An 18819-nucleotide genomic window follows, 5' to 3' on the forward strand; every position below is an offset into this window, starting at 1 on the left:
ACAACACGCATGGCACTCGAGATTGCACGTTCAAAACAAACATCGTTCTTTTTGGAGCCGATACAACACACGGTAGTCCCTGCAAAATGGGGAAAATTAACAAAAAATCTCCAAAACCTAAGCTGACTTCGAAACCTACTGATGATAGCAACAAAATCAAAGGACCTTTCCCCATCTATCGATCGACACCGGTTCAACTAAACGGTCCGGAACCAACCAGTTTCAAGGTAGCAGACAGTAAACCGAAGAAGAAGGAAAGTGCAACGAAGCGTACAACAACAGAAAATCCGCAACAAAAACTAGGCCCACCACTCAATGAGCCAGAAAATGAAACAAAAACGAAAAAGCTTCGCAAGCTGGCCATTTCGCGACTATCCAAAAAGGAAAAGAAACAGTTCCGCAAAAAGGAAATGTTGAAAAAAGTCGAACTAACGAAGCAAGCTTTCCGACAAGATAAGGAACGTAAGAAACGCGAACAGACGGCCATCACCGGCGATTTGAAACCATTGCTTGATGCGTTACCTTCGGTAGAGTCTCTAATTGAGGTGAAATCAGCCGCTGCACTTAAAACGGGTGTACCCGAGTACGACAAAAAGGCTGAACCGAGAACGAAAAAACAGCGACAAACGCTACGTTGGAACAAAAACAAGCGCGAACTCATGAAGCGCTGTCGTACCATCAAACGGGTGCTAAACGATCAAGCATTCAAAAAAGATCCCAAAAAAATGATCGCCGACTATATAAAGAATGCACGCAAGGAACAGTCTGAATTGTTGTTGAAAAGTACTTCATAAAAGCATGGAACGCAAGTTTTCGTAATTAATGTACAGAAATACACATAGATGTGGTTTCATGGATGGCATAAAATGTTTCATTATTTATCTCGCCGAAAATTCATCTGAGATCGCAATAATGTTCCGCGTAACACGTCTAATGTCGTACAGAAAACAGTGAACGGATAAATTCTCCGAAACGAGCATTAACATCAATGGAGCTGAAGTTTTCTGCTGTCGATACAATCTTAACAGCTCTGAAACATGAGGCAATGGTTGGGATGATCTGTGGATGAATGAAAATCATTAGAACTACTGCTAATATCAGCTTACGTGGTTCATTACCTTCGCACAATAATTCGCGCAATCGGCAGAGGAGGAAGTGACTTTTTGAATACGTGAGATTCTGTTGCAAACAGGTCGAAAGTGAGATTTAAATTGCTCTCCTGTTCCAACGCAATCATTTCCGACGGAAGGTCCTCTTCGATTAAACTCTGAACTATATCGAATCGATCGAACATCCGACGAAAATGTTCAATTCTTTTAAATCCGTCATTTTCCGTTTCATTTAATGCTGAGGTTTCAGGTTTTTGTTTCTTTACGGCTGGTTCACCGGAAGACATCGGCCCTTCTTCACAAGTTGAAGCGCTTGGCACGTGTTTTGAAGACGATGGTTTTCTAATTATATTACAATAGTTTTGCATTGACCTCCTTACCGACTGGTACAGTTTCGAGTCCTCTTTGGGATAAACATTTGCTCGAGGGTTTGGTTGATTCAGCATTGCGTACAGATTGCTCCACACACACCGTTCTTCGGCACTGGGCAGATCTGGTTCAACAGTGCAATACTTTCGCGACGAATCATACCGCAGAACGTAATAGCTAGCCCGCACTAGAATTGAGTAGGCTTGGTACTCTTCAAGCGTGAGTGTTCCGGAATGGCCAAGCAATAAGCTGTATCCTTGCTCGATTGACATTACCATGCCGTTCCATCTAACTACCAATCGATTCTGGAAGGAAGCAAATGAAACAATGCTTAAGAACAGTCGAGATGTTGCTTAAATGAATGTCGCATTTTATACCATTTCCATGAGAAATAATCCTTCATGATTTTCCACATATTTGCCAGTGGAATCCTCATATCCGAACGATTGCCATTTTCCTTCCACTCTTGTAATGCGTATCCGACGATGATCATTTTCCCACACTCCTTCCGAGATGCCATCCGTTTTATTCACTCTTTCTTGCGACAGCAATCGACGAAACTGGTCTGATGAATAAGTCTCATTTAAAATATCTCGCCTATAACGGCATGTTATCCTTGGTTACCATTCATTCGTTCCAGATCTGCTTGCCGCGATTCGTCAAATTCGTCCAGCGAAACTAGCCTGTTGAACTGCGCTTGTACTTCGTAGGATTCGGTATGATGTTTGACCATTTCTTGTCCACTGTAACGAGACGAATATAGACTTTAATTTACCTACTTGCAACGTACACTGGCATCATACCTAAGGAGTCCCCATTTTTGCTCACTGGTCGATGCCATAATTTGGCTGTGCGAAGGCTACTGGTGCTGCCGGTTGTGGTCACGCTTCTGAAAACGCCTGCAAAGATCGCATGTTTCGGTTGCACATTCATCCATTGTTTTGGTAAACAAACGTTGACGTTTGCACACGCACGCAAGCAAATAGTTTTTTTTATCTATTTAGAAAAGGAGTTTTGTCCACTTCTTTTTTACTTTAATTTTTAAAGCCTTACTTCCTCAACATGGCATTCTCTATTTTCTTTCAAAAGTTTAATGAAATAGGCCCACATTTAGTAAACAACAAAATACAAGATATTATTATTTGGAAGGTTAAATTTAGAAAATAAATTTCAGCACACAAATGTGAGTTAGACAAAAGTAAAAATTACCTTCTCAGTGGCAGTACAAGCTTCAATGATGTGGTGCAGATGAGTAGATTGCGCAGTTACATAGTACCTAGTACACAGTATATGATAAATAATTAGCGTTGTCGATTGGATCAACAAACGTACTCGCCTATTTTAGTCATTTTTTATCTGAATCTCCGATGTGGCTTTCCACTCTTCGTTCAGCTGCACCTTACAACCCAAATCTCTAAGTGCTGATTTCACATCCTGCGTGATGCTGGGATGATCTATCAGTGCTTGATTAAGCACATCTTCGATGCCTTGTGCCACGAATGTGTCGCACTGATCTCGCGATCGCGACACCATGTTCCGCACAGCCCATGCAGCATTGCGCTGAATTATCTTGCTCTTCGGATGGATTTTCATCGTTTGAATAACTGTCTCGGAAATGCCTGTCTCAAACAGGGCCTTACTATTGTTGGGCTCCCGTAATGCCAGTGTCGAGATGCACGCTAGCGCATGACGGGCAAATGTTTCATTATCTTTGTGACGGTTAAGTGCCGACTCTAGCAATGGGGCTGCTCCGCACTGGATTATGTGCTGCTTTACCGTGTCATTTCCGGCAAGTGCTTTGAGCAGCTTGCACGCTTCGCGAATGATTTTCATCGAGTCGGGAAACTCAACCATCGCATCCAGAATGAACTTTAGGCCACCGGCTTCCTCTACCGTTTGGCAAAATTCGTTACGCACAGTTAGAGAGGCGATCGTTAACATCAAGTCGCTGATTAAGTCGGGGTCAGATTTGCACTCTAAAATCGTATTTAAAAAATTGATTCAAAATAACCAAACAATATTATTTTACTTACTAGTAAGCAATTGCGTTATCTCCGTGAGTGTTTCGCCAGCAAGCTGACGGGCGTGCTCGTGAGCCTTGCCAAACTCCACCCGTATGTCGTCATCCAGAATCAAGTAACGGAAAAGTGTGCAGGTGTTACGGATTACATCCGGTTCGGTTCGGGCAAGGAACGGTTTGATGGTGGGAATTGTTTGGTTTTCTTCCATTATCATCTGACGATTCATTTCGTGAAGTATGCATGCCTTTTGTAGCCACTTCATTGCTTCACATGCCACTTTCGTGTCGGGAGCAGCTTTTAAAATCTTCAAAGCAGCGGCCAACGATTCATGGCTGAACACGTCTGGTTGCTTGTTGACGATTGAGTTGGCGGCAGTGAGTAGTTTAAGCAAAGCCTCACTATCCAGTTTATCGTCACAATTCAGTCGTTTTACTATGAACTCGTAAGCACCCAGTTTAGCTGCTAACACACGATGGGGAACGCTCTGTGAAGAAAGCAGACATTGAATTAAAATGAAGTGACATCTCCATATCCTTCGTTCAAGTGTTACCAGTTTGCATTCTTCGGTGATTACGGCCAGATGCTGGAACACCGTTTGCGGATCCGCATCCTTCGTTTCGATCACCCGTTTCAGTTGTTCTACGCTCTCATTCAACAAAGGCACACCCGTGTCGGGATTAACGTTAAGATCTTTAATAATGTTACCCAGATGAATACCTTGGGCTTCAAATTGCTTTATCGTTTCCTCTCTAGCTTCCTCGATGGACATAGAAAATTCCACTATGTTCTCTTTAACCACATCATCGAATGTTTCTTGTGTGATCACTTTTGCCATTGTGGCTAGCTGCAAATGAAACCCACAATCAGAAAGATATCATTGACGGAAGTAAGCCCCATTAAACCTTACCTTTTTTGATGATGTCGAAATCGAAATGAAAAAAGGAAATTACGGTGACTCAGTGTTACCCACGCACGAGTGCCACAAAAGCTGTTGCAATTCAGCACGGACAAATTTTCACCCCAACTTGTATAAAATTATGAAACAGAAGCCCTACGTAACTGTGGACGCATTAAAATGTTTAAATCACGAGAAAGCCACGGTGTTTTACTGCCAAACAAAGCTTGCTAAACTTTCACCCTTTCTTCGGCTGTGGAGTAGACGAAGTACCAAAAACACGATCAAAACAATACAGTGACATTTTGCATGAATGCATTTGGGGTGCATTACAAATTGGATAACGTTGCACAATGTTTTCCAGAAATAGTAACATTTGAAACTTTAAAAGAGGAAATCCTGTAATCGGAATCAATCTGAGAGACATCCATAAAGCTTATAAAATTGTTATTGTACAAATAAGAGCTAATTTTCATTCATACATTCTCTACCAATGGAAAACACCAAATTTGAACCCCATCGTGGCCCAAAATTGACAGCTGCAGCCGCAAATACATCTGTCACACTCGCAACAATCCAGTCTTGTTATGAAATTGTTTCGTGCACAGTTGTAATTTGTGAGTTGCTGAAAAATGTAAGTATTTTTTCGTTTTCCGCACCGGTCAGTGTTAATTTTAATAATTCTACTGTGAGTTCCCTCCTAAACAGTATATCCACAAAATGTTGCGGCAGATATCGTCGATGAAGCGTGCGTTTTCCAGCCGCCGATGGCTTTCATCGACCCCGGCACCGAAAGTAAATCCGGCCATCCTAGCAAACATAAAAGCTTCCGACCGATACAAACCGGGCAATCGGTACCATGGTTTCATCTGCACCCAAGCACAGTATATTGCGGATTTCAACATGACGGCGTATATGTTCCGCCACGAGAAAACTGGCCTCCAGTATCTGCACATTGACCGGCAAGATACGAACAACGTGTTTTCGATCAATTTCCGTACAACCCCGTTCGATTCGACCGGATTGCCTCACATCTTGGAACATAATGTGCTGTGTGGCTCGCAAAAGTTTCCGGTCCGGGATCCATTCTTCAAGATGTTGAATCGCAGCTTGGCCACGTTCATGAACGCTATGACCGGGCCCGATTACACGCTGTACCCGTTTAGCTCAACGAACGAGATTGACTATCGCAATTTGCAAACCATCTACATGGATGCGGCATTTCGACCGAATCTAAAGTATCTGGATTTTCTGCAGGAAGGTTGGCGGTTGGAGCATGCCGAGCTAACCAACCCACAATCTGAGTATGTGTTTAAGGGAGTCGTTTATAACGAGATGAAAGGTGCGTTCTCGGAAAATGGAGCCGTTTTTGGGCAGAAATTCTTCAACAAAATCCTACCAGACCACACGTACGGATACGTGTCGGGCGGCGATCCGCTTGATATTCCACAGCTGAACCATCAAGATTTGGTAAACTTCCATCAGAAGTACTACCATCCAAGCAATGCGCGCATTTTCAGCTACGGTTGCTTTAATCTTGACAAAACGATGGCTTTCGTGGATGAGCAATATTTGCGTGATTACGATCGAATCGATACACGGTACAGTGTGATACCACCGCAGAAACGATGGAGCATTGCGAAGAAAGACCACGTACGTTGTCGCTACGACAACATGGGTGCTCCGCTAGAGAAACAGAACCAAATCGCCATCGGTTACCTGATGACGGATATAACCGACGTTTACGAGACGTTCCTTTTGCACATACTCACTGAACTGTTGGTAAAGGGACCAAATTCTTTCTTTTACAAAAACCTCATCGAGCCAAACATATCCGGTGGATACAATCAATTAACCGGCTTCGATTCGCACATTCGCGACACAATGTTTGTGGTTGGGTTGCAGGATCTAGCGGTCGATGATTTTGAGCGCGTTACAACAATATTCGACCACACGGTTGAGGAAGTGATCGAAAAAGGCTTCGATCCGGCACACATTGAAAGCGTACTGCACAGCATCGAGCTGACCATGAAGCATCAGACGAGCAAGTTTGGTCTCGGGCTGTTGTTTAATCTTACTCCGCTCTGGAACCATGATGGAGATTTGGTGCGGGCGATGAACGTTAGCGAATCAGTGCGGATGCTACGTGAAAACATAGCCAACAGTCCAAAGTATTTGCAGAACAAAGTGGAATACTATTTCCGGAATAATAAACATCGGCTTACGATGACCATGTCGCCGGACGAACACTACGAGAAGCAGTTTATGGATGCGGAACGCAAGAATCTGCAACAAAAAATCACACAACTCAACGAAACAGACAAGGAACGCATCTATCGGGAAGGAATCGAACTGTCGGAATCACAGAAAGCACACCCAAATACGGACATTCTACCATGTTTGCGCTTGAACGAAATCGAAAAAAAGGTTCCCGAAACAAAAGTGGAACAGCAGCTGGTTGCAAATGTTCCAACACAGCTTTGTCGTGTGGATACGAATGGGGTCGTTTACTTCCGCGGTATACTGGACGTGAATGGTTTAACGACGGAACAAAAGCTTTTGCTCCCTCTCTTCAATACGATCGTAACACAGTTCGGCACGAAAGGCATCGATTATAGGGCGTTCGATCAGCTGATGAGTTCCAAGACGGCTGGCATCGGATTCTCTACCCATCTGGTAGAAAATGTGCACAATATGCAGCAGTACGAGTTTGGGCTGTATTTCGGTACGTACGCACTAGATAAGAATGTACCAAACATGTTCGATATCTTTCGACGCATTTTCAACGAACTCGAGCTGAACGACGTTAAACGGTTCGAGATGTTGCTAGAAAACTATCTTTCGGAGATGTCGGTCGGAATCGCACAATCGGGACACATGTACGCGATGCAGAATGCCAACGGTTTGGTGACCGAATCGGGCCGACTAAGGGAACGATTGATGGGCATTGAGCATTTAGCGTTTATGAAGGATTTGGCGCAACGTCACAACGCGGGAGAAATACTGGATAAATGCCGCTCGATTACGAAACTCTTCGAAGAATCGGGAATGCGCTGTGCACTCAACTTTACTCCCACATCGGAAGATCAAACGGCACAGAACTATCGTAAGTTCATCGATGGCATTGCTCTTCGTAGCACGGTCAAAGTGTGGAACGTTTCGGAACCGCTAGGAACCGATTCCGGTTCCTCCTGTCGCCATACGATCATGAACATTCCGGTTAACTATTGTGCAAAGTCGATCCTAACCGTACCCTACACGCACCGCCATTACGCACCACTGAAGGTGTTGGCAAAATACCTATCCGCAAAATATTTGCTACCGGTTGTACGTGAACAAAATGGAGCTTATGGTGCGGGTGCTAAAATTACGTCGGACGGTTTGTTTAATTTCTTCAGCTACCGGGATCCCAATTCCCGCACCACGCTGAACGTGTTCGATGAGGCATACGGCTGGAATGTACAAACCGTACCAAAGATGGACGAACAAACGCTGTTTGAAGCTAAACTGGGTGTGTTACAGCAACTGGACGTTCCGATTGCACCGCTCGAGCGTGGCATGGATCTGTTCCGGCAGGGTATTTCCGACGAGCTGTTTGGAAGCCATCGCGCTGCTGTCCTTGATGTAAGCAAGGAGCTTTTGCTGGAGGTGAATGAACACTATTTGAAACCGGGTGCCGTCAAGGTGGTCGGAAAATCAGTACTAGGGCCGGAAAACAAAAACCTTCCCAAAGATGCTGAAACGTGGACAACGGTTGCTTTGTAATGTGCGCCTGAAAAGCGTGCGCTGTATAGCAAATAGAAGATAAAATAAAACCGATATGTTTCTATTAATCGAACCAGAAAATGTGTTTCTCATCCATGTAGCACCCGAACGCACAATTAAAACAAACCACTTTACAACAAAATAACCATTCATTCATGTATACATTGGGGTTTGCATAATTTACTCATAGAAATGAAAACACTAACAAAAATTGCAGACAAAAACCGTTCTTACACATTTAACCCTATTTCGTCTCGTTTCAGGGAGTTGTGGGAGAGTATATATATATGATACCAGAAAATCGTTGCTAAATTTATATATAGAAACAAGAAAACACACCCTTCCCTCCACCGTTTTCCCCGCGTGTTCCATAAATGCAGGATACCAACTGTGGAATGATGTCGTGTTTATATATTCTTACGCTGCATGACTGACATGCCCCGCAAAATGCTCGGGAAGAGTTCGTTGGATGGAAGAAGCTCTCTTTTCCTGCGCCATGCGTTGTTCTGTGCTCTGCCAATGGAGTCTAAAACCATTTCAGGGTGGACAAGAATTACTGGACACGATCGCACGGTTCTCATTCCTGCTTGCGAGGAAGAGTGAATTAAAAATCATCTTTTGCTTTTAACCTGCTTGTTTGATAATGTTTTTTTTTTTTCAAACAAATCATCTCCCGTTTGGTGGCTGTTTGCCAACAATTTGTTTTACGATAAAACATATTTGGATCGGATGTCCAAGTTCCAGTAATTCAAAAAGCGTATACCCAAGCAAGTGCTTTAGGTAAATGTGCGCACCCACAGAAGGACCTAATGATGGTCTCGTTGAAACACTAGCTTCTAATTCTTTTTTGCACAAAACGTACGCATAAAATGTTACATGTAACGCAATCGGAACCGCCACTAACTTTCTTGTACTCTTTCTTGCACCGCACCACGATACTTAAGCACTCGCGCACGTGGGAAGCGTGTCATTTAAATCGCCATACACCCTAGATTAAACAATTCATTACTTCTACGCTTGTAGATGCTCGTAGAAAAACACGCACCCTGTTTTCGTTTTGTTCAAGAAATTCCTACCTAGCACGTTTCGTTTGCCTTCCGATCGTTCACGTATTCTAATGCATCTGTTCAGCTTATGTGTGGGGGCAATAGCAGCTATTGGTGCGCTAGTACAATCAACTCTTCCAATTGTGTCGAATTTATGGATTATTGTACCGGAAGATCGCGACACCGACCACTCCGATCAGGATTGTGCCCACGAGGTAACCCCACATCATCATCTGAAGGATTAGATTGTTAGAAAAAATAAGATAAATAAGAGATAAGAGTTTTTGCCCGCTGGAACATTTTACCTTGGACGATTCATTGTTTTGCACGGCTGGTGCAGTTTTCGTCTTTTGTTCCAGCTTCTGTGCCTGGCCAAGCATCTTCTGATACAGGTCCCGTTCGTTACGAGCCTCACGCTTAGATTTTAAGATCAATTTGGATAATTCCTGTCAAACGGGGGGCATAATAACCATTTTACCAAGCAATCCGACAAGCTTGAGACAATTGATTTTGTTCTTCCACTTACCGACTGTATTAGCTTATCGTCGACGTCGCTCGTAGCTGCTTTTTGAAGAAGCGTTATAGCGCCTGCAGTATCCCCTTTAGCATCCAAGATCTGTATAATATAACAAAAAATTATGAGACCACCGTACGTTTCAATTCGAGTTTTTTTTTTGGGCTTACCTTGCCCTTACGAAACAGAGCCTTGGCGTTGTTTGGCTGGCACTTTAGTACATGATCAACCGACTTGAGGGCAGCTTCGTGGGCTGATATTTTAAGCTGAGCCAACGCGAGGTTATTGTACACTTTCATACGATCTTCCAGCAAATCCTGCAGCTCTGTGGTGGATAACTGATAAGGATTTTTTTTTAGTTGAAGAAAAAAAAGAATGCAGTCTTTAGACATGGCTTTCATTGATAAGAGAAACGGCTTTTCGTTTCATTCTTGTCTGTCTCGTAATTAGCTTACCTCAACCGAACCGGCACCGGATTCCATCATGCCTCCGGCACTTACCGTATCATCAAGATACTCCAACGCTCGTCGATAGCTCTGTATCGCCAGGTTGTACTCCTGGCGCTTCATCCAGTAGTTGCCGCGCAATCGTTTCTTGTTACCAATTTCCTTCCGGGATGTGTACGTTCGCGCTTCGATGTCGCTTTCCTCTCGCATCGACACCAGCGTAACCGTGTACGTTATGGTCGCATTTGGCGGAACGGACCGTATTACCGGGTCCAACTCGGTGGGATCTTTCAATCCAAGCTCGCCGTACGCGAACCGAGGATTTACAATCACTTCCGCAACTTCGCCCTCATTCATTAGCTTCAACGCCATATCTAACCCTTGTACCACCTGTGGAACGGAAGAGGTTACAGTGGGGGAAAGGGAAGAGAAACAATTAATGATAAACGTATCGTTATCATATATCGATGCCTACATACCTCTACATCATCGATTTGCACCACAACATTACTGTGTTCTTCAACCACCGTTCCATCCTCGAGCTTTCCCGTATATGTGATGGTCACAAGATCTTTACTTTCGGGCCTCAGCTCCGAGCGTCCTTTCTTCAGCACCTTCTTTAACAGTGTTCCATTGCCAAGAATGTCCATGCATTCGGAGTCTGCCTCATTTTCCTCCGATGGATTCGGTTCGCATTCATTCTTTTGCTGTTGTTCGGCTGTGGAGTGGCTTGTTTCGGGTGCTTTCATGTGCGTAGGGTCGAGCACAGATGAAGCCAACTCTGCCCGCTCCTGTTCGTTCAGGTTCGAAAGGTCTTCGAAGGAACTGCTGCTTGACTTTTCCGCATCCATGATGACTCACGAGAAGTTAACTGTAACGAGCAGGTACATAAAAAAAAACACAATCCAGAAACGGCCGTTATCACGCAATCGCGTCCCGACCCCCTCCCGCATTCGAGTAAACTAGATAATACCCTTCACTTCAGATCCAACAAACAAACTGGAGATCAACGCTATTACAACACTTGGCAAAACAGGCTTTCGCCGTGGCCTCTATCGAACATTCTGCGCAATGACGTCGTCAAAAAATGGCACTCGAGACTAAATTGAAATGGTGATGGGTGAACTTTCTGAACAATTAACAAAATGCACATCGATGGCCACCGTACATGTCTACCACATTTAATTGGCTACTTGCAAGGTTGAAAACACGAAAAGTACGAAAAATATGTACACAGCCAGCGACTTACCTTCAACGAAACACAAGTTTTTCTGTCCGCAGTATTAGCAGAAAAACAAATGCTAATAATAATGTGGGTTTGACAGATTCGATGAAACAGCAAAACAGCAATACACGACGAAATGAATAATCGATCAAAGTACAAAAAGGTCCAGTTTGAACATAATGTATTTTTCTCTTCGTGTTTTTACTTATCTGCATAAAACTTTTGTAGATCTATGTAAAGCACTATGTTTGAATTCTTAACCGCGAATAAAACTTATTTGCAACGCCACTTGAAAAGATATTTAAAAAAGTCTATCGTCTGCTTGCAGCCCCGAACGTCTGTTCCTGCCAAACGTCTGCTGCCAAAGTTACGTTTGTGCTGTCAAATTTTCCTTTTGTCTGCCATTCTGTCTCTTTCTACGGCAATTGCCTCAATTTTCACATGTGCGTTTCTGCTGCTCCGAGTAAAAATTGCAATTTTCATTGATTAATTGTTGTTCCACCGTTTTCCAAATTACGCCATTGCAGTGTAAAAGCGACGCACCGGCCAGTGTGATAGCAAGATGAATCCGGAAAAGCTGAAGAAAATGCAGAGCGAGGTGCGCATCGGCGGCAAGGGCATGCCCCGCCGTAAGAAGAAGATCGTCCACACGAGCTCGGCCGTCGACGACAAGAAACTGCAGCTGTCGCTGAAAAAGCTCGGCGTCAATACAATCCCCGGCATCGAGGAGGTGAACATGATCAAAAACGATGGCTCCGTGATCCACTTCAATAACCCAAAGACACAGGCTTCCCTGGGCACCAATACGTTTGCCATTACCGGCCACAGCGAAACGAAAATGATCACGGAAATGCTGCCCAACATCATCTCGCAGCTCGGACCGGAGGGTTTGAATCAGCTGAAAAAGTTGGCCACGGCGGCCGCCGCCGAAGAGGACGACGATGTACCAGAGCTGACCGAGAACTTTGAGGAGGTGTCGAAGAAGGATGCGGAAACGAAAGAAGCTGCCGCCGCTGCCAGCTCCAAGGCGCCAGAGGTTCCCGCTTCTTCATAAGCTCTGACCCCTCCCTCATACACACCCACTACACATACACAGGCTCTGCTCTTAAGTAATACAAGCTTCCCCTTGCTCTAGTATAACCCGATTCTTTTATTTCCGAGGGTGCGCGCCACCGGACACACAGTGGACACGGCAAGCCGAAACATCGCGCAGTAAACAAAACACATCGTGTAGCTCCCCATAACAACGAGAGCAATGGTCTCCCACTCTCCCATCACAAATCATATTGCATTCGGCTTGCCTGCTGGTCTCTGAATTCATCTTCGCATTGTGTATTTCTTAACAAACACGACTCCGCACACTACGCCTCCTTAGATTGTCGGATAGTGTTTCTTCTGTAAGCCATGGGAATGGAAATGCTTTGTTGAACAACCAAGTTGTACGGACGCAAGTTTCCGTGGCTGGAATGTATGTTCGAAAGTATGGTGACATTTTAAGAATTAAAAACTATTGTAACTATCTCCTCCGTCCGTCATGTGACGACGCGTGCTTCGAGGTAGGGTAACTGTAATGATGGCATTTATTGGTTACATGGTTTCATTTTCGTTTCGTATGAAAGGGAATAATGAGAAAAGGAATGGGCTATAACTCTCGAATGAGCAAACCAACCACTACAAGAACTATTCAAATGCTGCGAGTGGTTGGACGCCGTAATTGTTTAGGGCCTGGTTTGAACGACAGTGGTTCGTAAATACCAATCGTACGCTTTATACATATATCATGATATTGATGCAAAAATATGAAAATGAATCACGAACGAATAAGCTAGGTTATGTAGCGAATAGGTAAGGCGTACCTATAAACAAGGTTTGTCCCTTGCGTGTATTTGTATCCTGCCACATAAATGTGCATGAAATGTTTAAAGGATAAATGCGTAAAGAAGTAATAAAACCGTAGACTACGGCCAATTATGGTAAATGTAATAGTCATTATTGCATCTCCCACATTGTTCTCCGGAACGCCAAGATCTGTCAACTCGCATGGAGGTTATGTACACCCGGCAATCAATATAGCTAAAAATAGTTTGCTGTCTTCGCAAACATTTGTTTCATTGTTACTTGCTGTACTACGCTACAAACCGCAATCGAAACTACATACCGCAATCGGAAATGCGGTTAACCACTCGCTTATGATGAATCTTTTCCTGATAAGAAACCCTAAACAAAGCAGCCTGTTTATTGCTAATATGCGACCGTGTATAGCACGTGTAGGTATGTGTGAATGACATTACTTCCGCATTTGCCTGGTGCGCGCGCTTGTTTTGGCTGGAAAATTAAGGACATGTGGTCATACTGATATCGATCCATCCTGCGGCATGGCTACACCATGAGTAAATTTCCCCCAAGGTTGAAGAACGAATTTATTTTCTACAGTTGAAATTAAAGAACGAACCCCATAAGTTGTGATAATGTACAACCACAAAAAGTGTCTTACAGATGCATTTGTCATCAACTGCAGAACATTGCACTCAGAACAAGCCACGTGCGATCTCCCCCTTTTATTTACACTCAAATTGGTCGTCTCTTAATGTCAGCAGTATTCTCGAAGATTTATTTTGTATGCTAAGAATGGAACCCTTTATACTCTTCGCTAGAACGTTGCTACTACAGTAATTGCCAAACGTGAAGGTAATTTTAATCCTGGCTGGTGGTTATTAACGGTACGTACGATATTATAACCCTCCATTACACTGTCGCCTTGTTGGCGTACATTTTCCTATCCTATATAGGGTATCTTCTTTCGCTGCCTTCTACCTTCGGAGACTGTCATGCTATAGTTATCAAAAACGAGTTGAAATGTAACAAAACTGTATCGAGTAACACTGAGAATATACACAGCTAATGTAAATAATCTTCCCTACCCTACACTCCCCCGCGCATAACCATGTTGTATGCCTGTGCGAGTGTATTTTCAATTTCTCCTATCCGCTGTACCGTCCTGGCGGGGGGCCGTATATGACTGCGATCAACTTCTTCCACACGATTCCTCCGAGACCCGGGGTGATGGTGATGGCGATGGTGTGCTTCTAATGACGACATGGGCATTGATGCTGCAGGTTCCAACCGACAGGTGCACCAACATGCACCGTTACATGAAATCGTCGTAATCATCGTAATCATCATACTTGGTGGTATATTCGTTCAAAGTAGACTGAAAATAACGGTACCAAAATTACATTACACTTATCATTCTTTGTATGGTTGATGCTGCCAAACGATGCACTCACATTCTCTCCTTCGACGCGCAGCTTTGCTTTCACTTTAATTCCCTTGGTCTTCTTTGGCTTATCACCTTTCTCGACCTTCTGCTTTTCCAAGTACAAGTTGTCTAAGGTAGTTTTAGCTTTCCTGATGTTATTTGATGATACTGTAACAGAGTCGAATCCAGAAAAATAGAACATAAACCATCGGGGTCTCTTTGGTGTGCAGTTGCTTGTTCAATCATACTTACAGCTGGCAAATAACTTTAGTAACAGCTCTTCTAAAAATCCTTGATATTCAGTATGGGCACGGTAGTTCGAGAGCTTTTTGCTTATCGCTTCTGCTAGTTCGGTAAATTCCTCCTTGGTGGTCGGATGCATTCCGTCGATACCGTTTCCAGATGACATGGGACTGATGCCTAGCGTTTCCATGGCCGTTTTAAGGTCATTCTCTTCCTGCAGCTTCTGCAACCTTCGCTTTTCGGCCAACCTCTGTTCCGGCGTTAGATTGGCTTCCTCCTCCTCTTCTCTTTGAAGTCGTTCCAATTCCTCTTGTTTCTACAAACAAAACAAAACAAGGTAAGACAATAATGCATGGTAAGTTATTTCTTTCGCTAACACCTTTTGTTGGGCAGTTTTCTTCGGTTTGGCATTTTTAGTAGGTGTATCTTCCTTGGGTGCATCCTTCTTCTCTTCCTCCTCATCATCATCCTCCCAATTGTCCTGTACAGCAAAAAAATAGAAAAAGAAGAACACAAGGACGTAATCATACGTATTCTACCCTGTATCGAGAAGTGTGGCAACTAGCAAGTACTGGTGACGCCAATCGCTATTAGCTGTTAGTAGGTGGGGGCTACTTTGATTACAGTCACGGTAAGTGCCAATAGCTTTCCACTACTGGACCACGAAGCATGCACACGCATGCACGATGTGAACGGTTCACATACCTTTACATCATCCTCGTCCTCGCCAGCCCACTTGTTCACGTCTGGCTTGGCAAACAGCTGCTCGGACTTTTGTTCCGCCAATGCTTCTGTAAAGATGCATATTACGTTAGAGCTAAATTATTTATAGTCTGTCACACAGTGCACCACTGCATTGGGCTGGCTCGTGTGGTGTGCCATTTTCAAACATTGCCACCGTCGCGCAATCCAATCCTGTGATATCACCGTCGTGGCACTGCTGGTCAAAGCACGGAAAAACATTGCAACCAGGATATAGGTGTGCAGAAAAAAGAAACAATCACAACGTACCCCAATCTTCCTCCATCGTGCAGAAAAGGGGTTCGCAACACGGTAGTTGGCAGCGTTTCACTATTCACAAGTAGATTGTTGTATCTTTTACTTCGAGAAAACCCTCCTCCAAGCAGAACAAATGTCGTGGATAATTTTTGCCTTTCTTTTTTCGATTGTGTATTTTTTACATCTTCTTGACAGGTCTTGAAGAAAAAAACTTACGAACTTCAAATGTGCCATCGTTTGTCGCGTGGTGTCGTACCATCTATTACAAAATAAAATATAAAATAATTCCCGTTTTTATGCAAAAGATTTGCATCTATTTTCAACAAGTATCAACTATCTTTTGCATTTTTCTGCTAAAAAATATTTGAATAACCATACGTGATTCATCTTCCAGGCGACCAAATTCGCTACACTGATATTTTATACCAGGTTTGGAAGTAGAGCTTGACAGTTCGATTTCCGTAATCTGACGTTAACAATGTCAATAGTTCTTGGCTCTCTTTCCGGTTGCCAACTTTCGCTTGGAAGGTTGTTTTCGGTACGATCAAAAAGGATTTTTTGATTCAGGTAGGTCTGAAAGAATTATTTTCTTCATTCTTCTGTGCTATTCAGTGACTGATCACTTGTCCATATCCTTACAGGTGTAAACGAATAACCAGCCGAGATGGCCAAGTCCAAGAATCACACCAATCACAATCAGAGTAAGTTGAGACACCACAGATTTAAACTCGATGTGATGTTGGTGATGGTGCCGGAAAACGCCACTTAACAGCGTATTGATGTTTTATTTTCATTCCAGACCAAAAGGCTCACAAGAACGGTATCAAGAAGCCCAAGCGCAAGCGTCATGAATCGAAGCGTGGTGTAAGTAAACCTTCACGGGCACAGGTGTGTTCCGGGTGGTTAATCGTACCGGTTTGTTTTCTTTCATGTTAACAGATGTGCCAGAAGTTCCTGCGTAATCTTCGGTTCTCGAAGAAGGGAAACGTTTCGCACGAGGAATCCCTGAAGCGCGCCGAGGCACGTAAGGCGAAATACGCTGGACAGCCCGCTCCCGTCAAGCTGTAGAAAGTACGGCGAAAAGGTTACCGTACAAATTTCCATGAATGTGCGTACAACACGGGCAGAGTGAGGATGGATGTGAAAGAATAAAGCTACGTCTAAAAGTATAACAAAGTGTTTATTAAAAGTACTCTCGAAGGCTGCCGCACACAGGTGCTTATTCAATAACATTTTCTAATTCGGTAAAATCATCTAAATTGAAATCCTCTGCTTTCTTGGGACTGATCGTCGTAGAAGGATGCCTGGTTAGTTTGCCAGCCTTAAGACGAGCCGTTACGGTAGAGGACGTTAGCTTAAATCGTGGTCCAGCCAAAGTGCTTTCCTCCTCTTCGTTATTTTTGCGCTTGTTCTCATCCTGTGCGTTGGAGGAAGTTTTCCACATCGTTGAAAATCCAGCTACTGACTCAGATATTGCTTTTTTCGAAAAGATGGAATATTCGGCAGAAAAGCCGTTTGCTTTTGGCTTTTCCTTCACATTTGCAGTGGGTAAGATCATTTGTGGATTTGCACTTAAACCACCGCGCATGAGTGGCGCAAGTCCAATGCTGCTCGTCTTTACTCGAAGATAGGGCGAATTTGAGTCTATAATTTTACGAACCTTTTCCGATAAAGGTGTACTTTTGTTGAGGTCTGTTATTGGACGTTTCCGACCTGCTGTTGGACGTTGGTCAGGAGTGTTGGGCACAATTTCATCCGGAGAACCATAGCTTTCGGTTGACGTATTGGTGCTTTTCTCTTTTGCCTGTTGCGCGATAAGTAGCTCCTGTCGAAAAATTTCGCTTTCACACGTCGACAGAGTGTCTTCCAATGTTTTGATTTTTCTTCGATATTCGATCAGATCATTTTGAAGATGCGTGATCCGATCCGATTGCTTCTTTCGCTTTATCTCTTGCGCTTGTAGCTCACGTTTCAAAGCCACGGCTAACGTAATGGCCGCTTCCCGACTTGTATTATTGCTGAGCATCTGTTCCACTTCCTGCACGGTATCATCCAGCGCCTGCTTAACCAACATATACAACTGTAGCTTCGTTCGCACGCTTTCCAACTCTTCCTGCACCTTGGTCAATGTTTTCCGATCGCCTCGCATCATGTCCATTTCATGTCTGAGGGCAAACATTGCTGAATTTTTGGACCGCACCTCCTCTTCCAAACCCAATAAAGTTTTCCGCATTTTTTTCTGCTCATTTTTATGTTCGGCTGAACTGGTTTCAAATGATTTCAACTGTTTTTCCTGCTCGCGAACTTTTAACGTAAGATTGTCCAGTTTGTCCAGCAACGCAGCATTATCTTCGGTCGTGTCTAGATTCGTCGTTACATTGAAATACACTTTGATGAGCCGTGTTGCGATGCATCGGTCACGACACTGCGGACATGTTTTGGACCTGGAAGCGATAGTCCGGTTACAAAATGTTTTGTATCTTTCTTCCGAGCAGCTGTATGAACATAATCTTACCGTTCTAGCCATTGCAACAGGCACAGGTGGTGGAACATGTGACCACATGGCGTAATATTTACTTCGGCCGATGGTACAAATAGATCCGAACAAATGGGACAAACTAAATTCATATTAATCCTAATACCACGGTAAAAAAATACAACTAATAAACACGGGATTCGCGCGCGTCCGCTTCGTTCCAAGACAAGACTTCTTCTTCGTGAGCTTCTTCTCGAATGACCGTCAGCGAAGTATCGAAAATTACAGCCTGCTTATCATATTTTCGATGAGAGCGATAGGTTTAACAGCTTGAATGCAAAGATCTATTTATATTGCACATTATTTTTGGTGATTTGTGACTTTAAATGGCTTTGCATGGTTTGGAAAACCCAATTTGCGGAACGCACCAGCGGCCAATGTTTTGGAAAACT

At 43.7% G+C, this 18819-nt stretch overlaps 9 protein-coding genes across 12 annotated transcripts; 4 read left to right on the forward strand and 5 right to left on the reverse strand.

The window, feature by feature from the left end:
* The first annotated feature begins 7 nt into the window (after positions 1–7).
* Positions 8–858, forward strand: LOC128301285 (ribosome biogenesis protein SLX9 homolog). The gene has a single exon (XM_053037683.1). It carries the CDS (start codon positions 87–89, stop codon positions 792–794), a length of 708 nt encoding a protein of 235 aa, XP_052893643.1. The 5' UTR covers positions 8–86; the 3' UTR covers positions 795–858.
* On the reverse strand, positions 855–2319 carry LOC128301283 (uncharacterized). The gene is made up of 5 exons (XM_053037680.1): positions 2282–2319; positions 2103–2221; positions 1856–2043; positions 1119–1783; positions 855–1059 (listed from the first exon to the last, which is right to left on the reverse strand). Exons 1-5 carry the CDS (start codon positions 2317–2319, stop codon positions 879–881), a joined length of 1191 nt encoding a protein of 396 aa, XP_052893640.1. The 3' UTR covers positions 855–878.
* A 314-nt stretch (positions 2320–2633) lies between these two features.
* On the reverse strand, positions 2634–4600 carry LOC128305413 (armadillo repeat-containing protein 6 homolog). Its single transcript, XM_053042845.1, has 3 exons — positions 4050–4600; positions 3512–3983; positions 2634–3454 (listed from the first exon to the last, which is right to left on the reverse strand). Exons 1-3 carry the CDS (start codon positions 4332–4334, stop codon positions 2820–2822), a joined length of 1392 nt encoding a protein of 463 aa, XP_052898805.1. The 5' UTR covers positions 4335–4600; the 3' UTR covers positions 2634–2819.
* Positions 4601–5114: 514 nt separating this feature from the next.
* On the forward strand, positions 5115–8216 carry LOC128305412 (presequence protease, mitochondrial). Its single transcript, XM_053042844.1, has one exon. The coding sequence runs from the start codon at positions 5115–5117 to the stop codon at positions 8157–8159; it is 3045 nt and encodes a 1014-aa protein (XP_052898804.1). The 3' UTR covers positions 8160–8216.
* Positions 8217–8739: 523 nt separating this feature from the next.
* LOC128305414 (peptidyl-prolyl cis-trans isomerase FKBP8) lies at positions 8740–11446 on the reverse strand. Of its 3 annotated transcripts, XM_053042848.1 has the most exons (7): positions 11415–11446; positions 10645–11036; positions 10175–10555; positions 9890–10057; positions 9732–9821; positions 9511–9651; positions 8740–9438 (listed from the first exon to the last, which is right to left on the reverse strand). In XM_053042848.1, exons 2-7 carry the CDS (start codon positions 11014–11016, stop codon positions 9358–9360), a joined length of 1233 nt encoding a protein of 410 aa, XP_052898808.1. In that variant the 5' UTR covers positions 11017–11036; positions 11415–11446; the 3' UTR covers positions 8740–9357. The 3 variants fall into 3 exon arrangements, with proteins under 3 accessions (XP_052898808.1, XP_052898806.1, XP_052898807.1); XM_053042846.1 differs by having other exon boundaries at positions 8740–9651; XM_053042847.1 differs by lacking the exon at positions 11415–11446 and having other exon boundaries at positions 8740–9651; positions 10645–11157.
* A 357-nt stretch (positions 11447–11803) lies between these two features.
* Positions 11804–12764, forward strand: LOC128305415 (transcription factor BTF3 homolog 4). Its single transcript, XM_053042849.1, has 2 exons — positions 11804–11833; positions 11918–12764. Exon 2 carries the CDS (start codon positions 11953–11955, stop codon positions 12442–12444), a length of 492 nt encoding a protein of 163 aa, XP_052898809.1. The 5' UTR covers positions 11804–11833; positions 11918–11952; the 3' UTR covers positions 12445–12764.
* A 1176-nt stretch (positions 12765–13940) lies between these two features.
* On the reverse strand, positions 13941–16045 carry LOC128302306 (eukaryotic translation initiation factor 3 subunit J). 2 transcript variants are annotated; one of them, XM_053039101.1, is made up of 6 exons: positions 15904–16045; positions 15598–15683; positions 15272–15373; positions 14902–15208; positions 14678–14817; positions 13941–14601 (listed from the first exon to the last, which is right to left on the reverse strand). In XM_053039101.1, exons 1-6 carry the CDS (start codon positions 15917–15919, stop codon positions 14539–14541), a joined length of 714 nt encoding a protein of 237 aa, XP_052895061.1. In that variant the 5' UTR covers positions 15920–16045; the 3' UTR covers positions 13941–14538. The 2 variants fall into 2 exon arrangements, with proteins under 2 accessions (XP_052895061.1, XP_052895062.1); XM_053039102.1 differs by having other exon boundaries at positions 15266–15373.
* A 340-nt stretch (positions 16046–16385) lies between these two features.
* LOC128301099 (60S ribosomal protein L29) lies at positions 16386–17070 on the forward strand. The gene is made up of 4 exons (XM_053037419.1): positions 16386–16458; positions 16533–16592; positions 16691–16755; positions 16831–17070. Exons 2-4 carry the CDS (start codon positions 16556–16558, stop codon positions 16957–16959), a joined length of 231 nt encoding a protein of 76 aa, XP_052893379.1. The 5' UTR covers positions 16386–16458; positions 16533–16555; the 3' UTR covers positions 16960–17070.
* LOC128301098 (E3 ubiquitin-protein ligase TRAIP) lies at positions 17059–18800 on the reverse strand. Its single transcript, XM_053037418.1, has 2 exons — positions 18407–18800; positions 17059–18335 (listed from the first exon to the last, which is right to left on the reverse strand). Exons 1-2 carry the CDS (start codon positions 18517–18519, stop codon positions 17111–17113), a joined length of 1338 nt encoding a protein of 445 aa, XP_052893378.1. The 5' UTR covers positions 18520–18800; the 3' UTR covers positions 17059–17110.
* Positions 18801–18819: the final 19 nt, after the last annotated feature.

The sequence above is a fragment of the Anopheles moucheti genome, chromosome 3 (assembly GCF_943734755.1).
Source record: "Anopheles moucheti chromosome 3, idAnoMoucSN_F20_07, whole genome shotgun sequence".
NCBI classification, from domain to species: domain Eukaryota; kingdom Metazoa; phylum Arthropoda; class Insecta; order Diptera; family Culicidae; genus Anopheles; species Anopheles moucheti.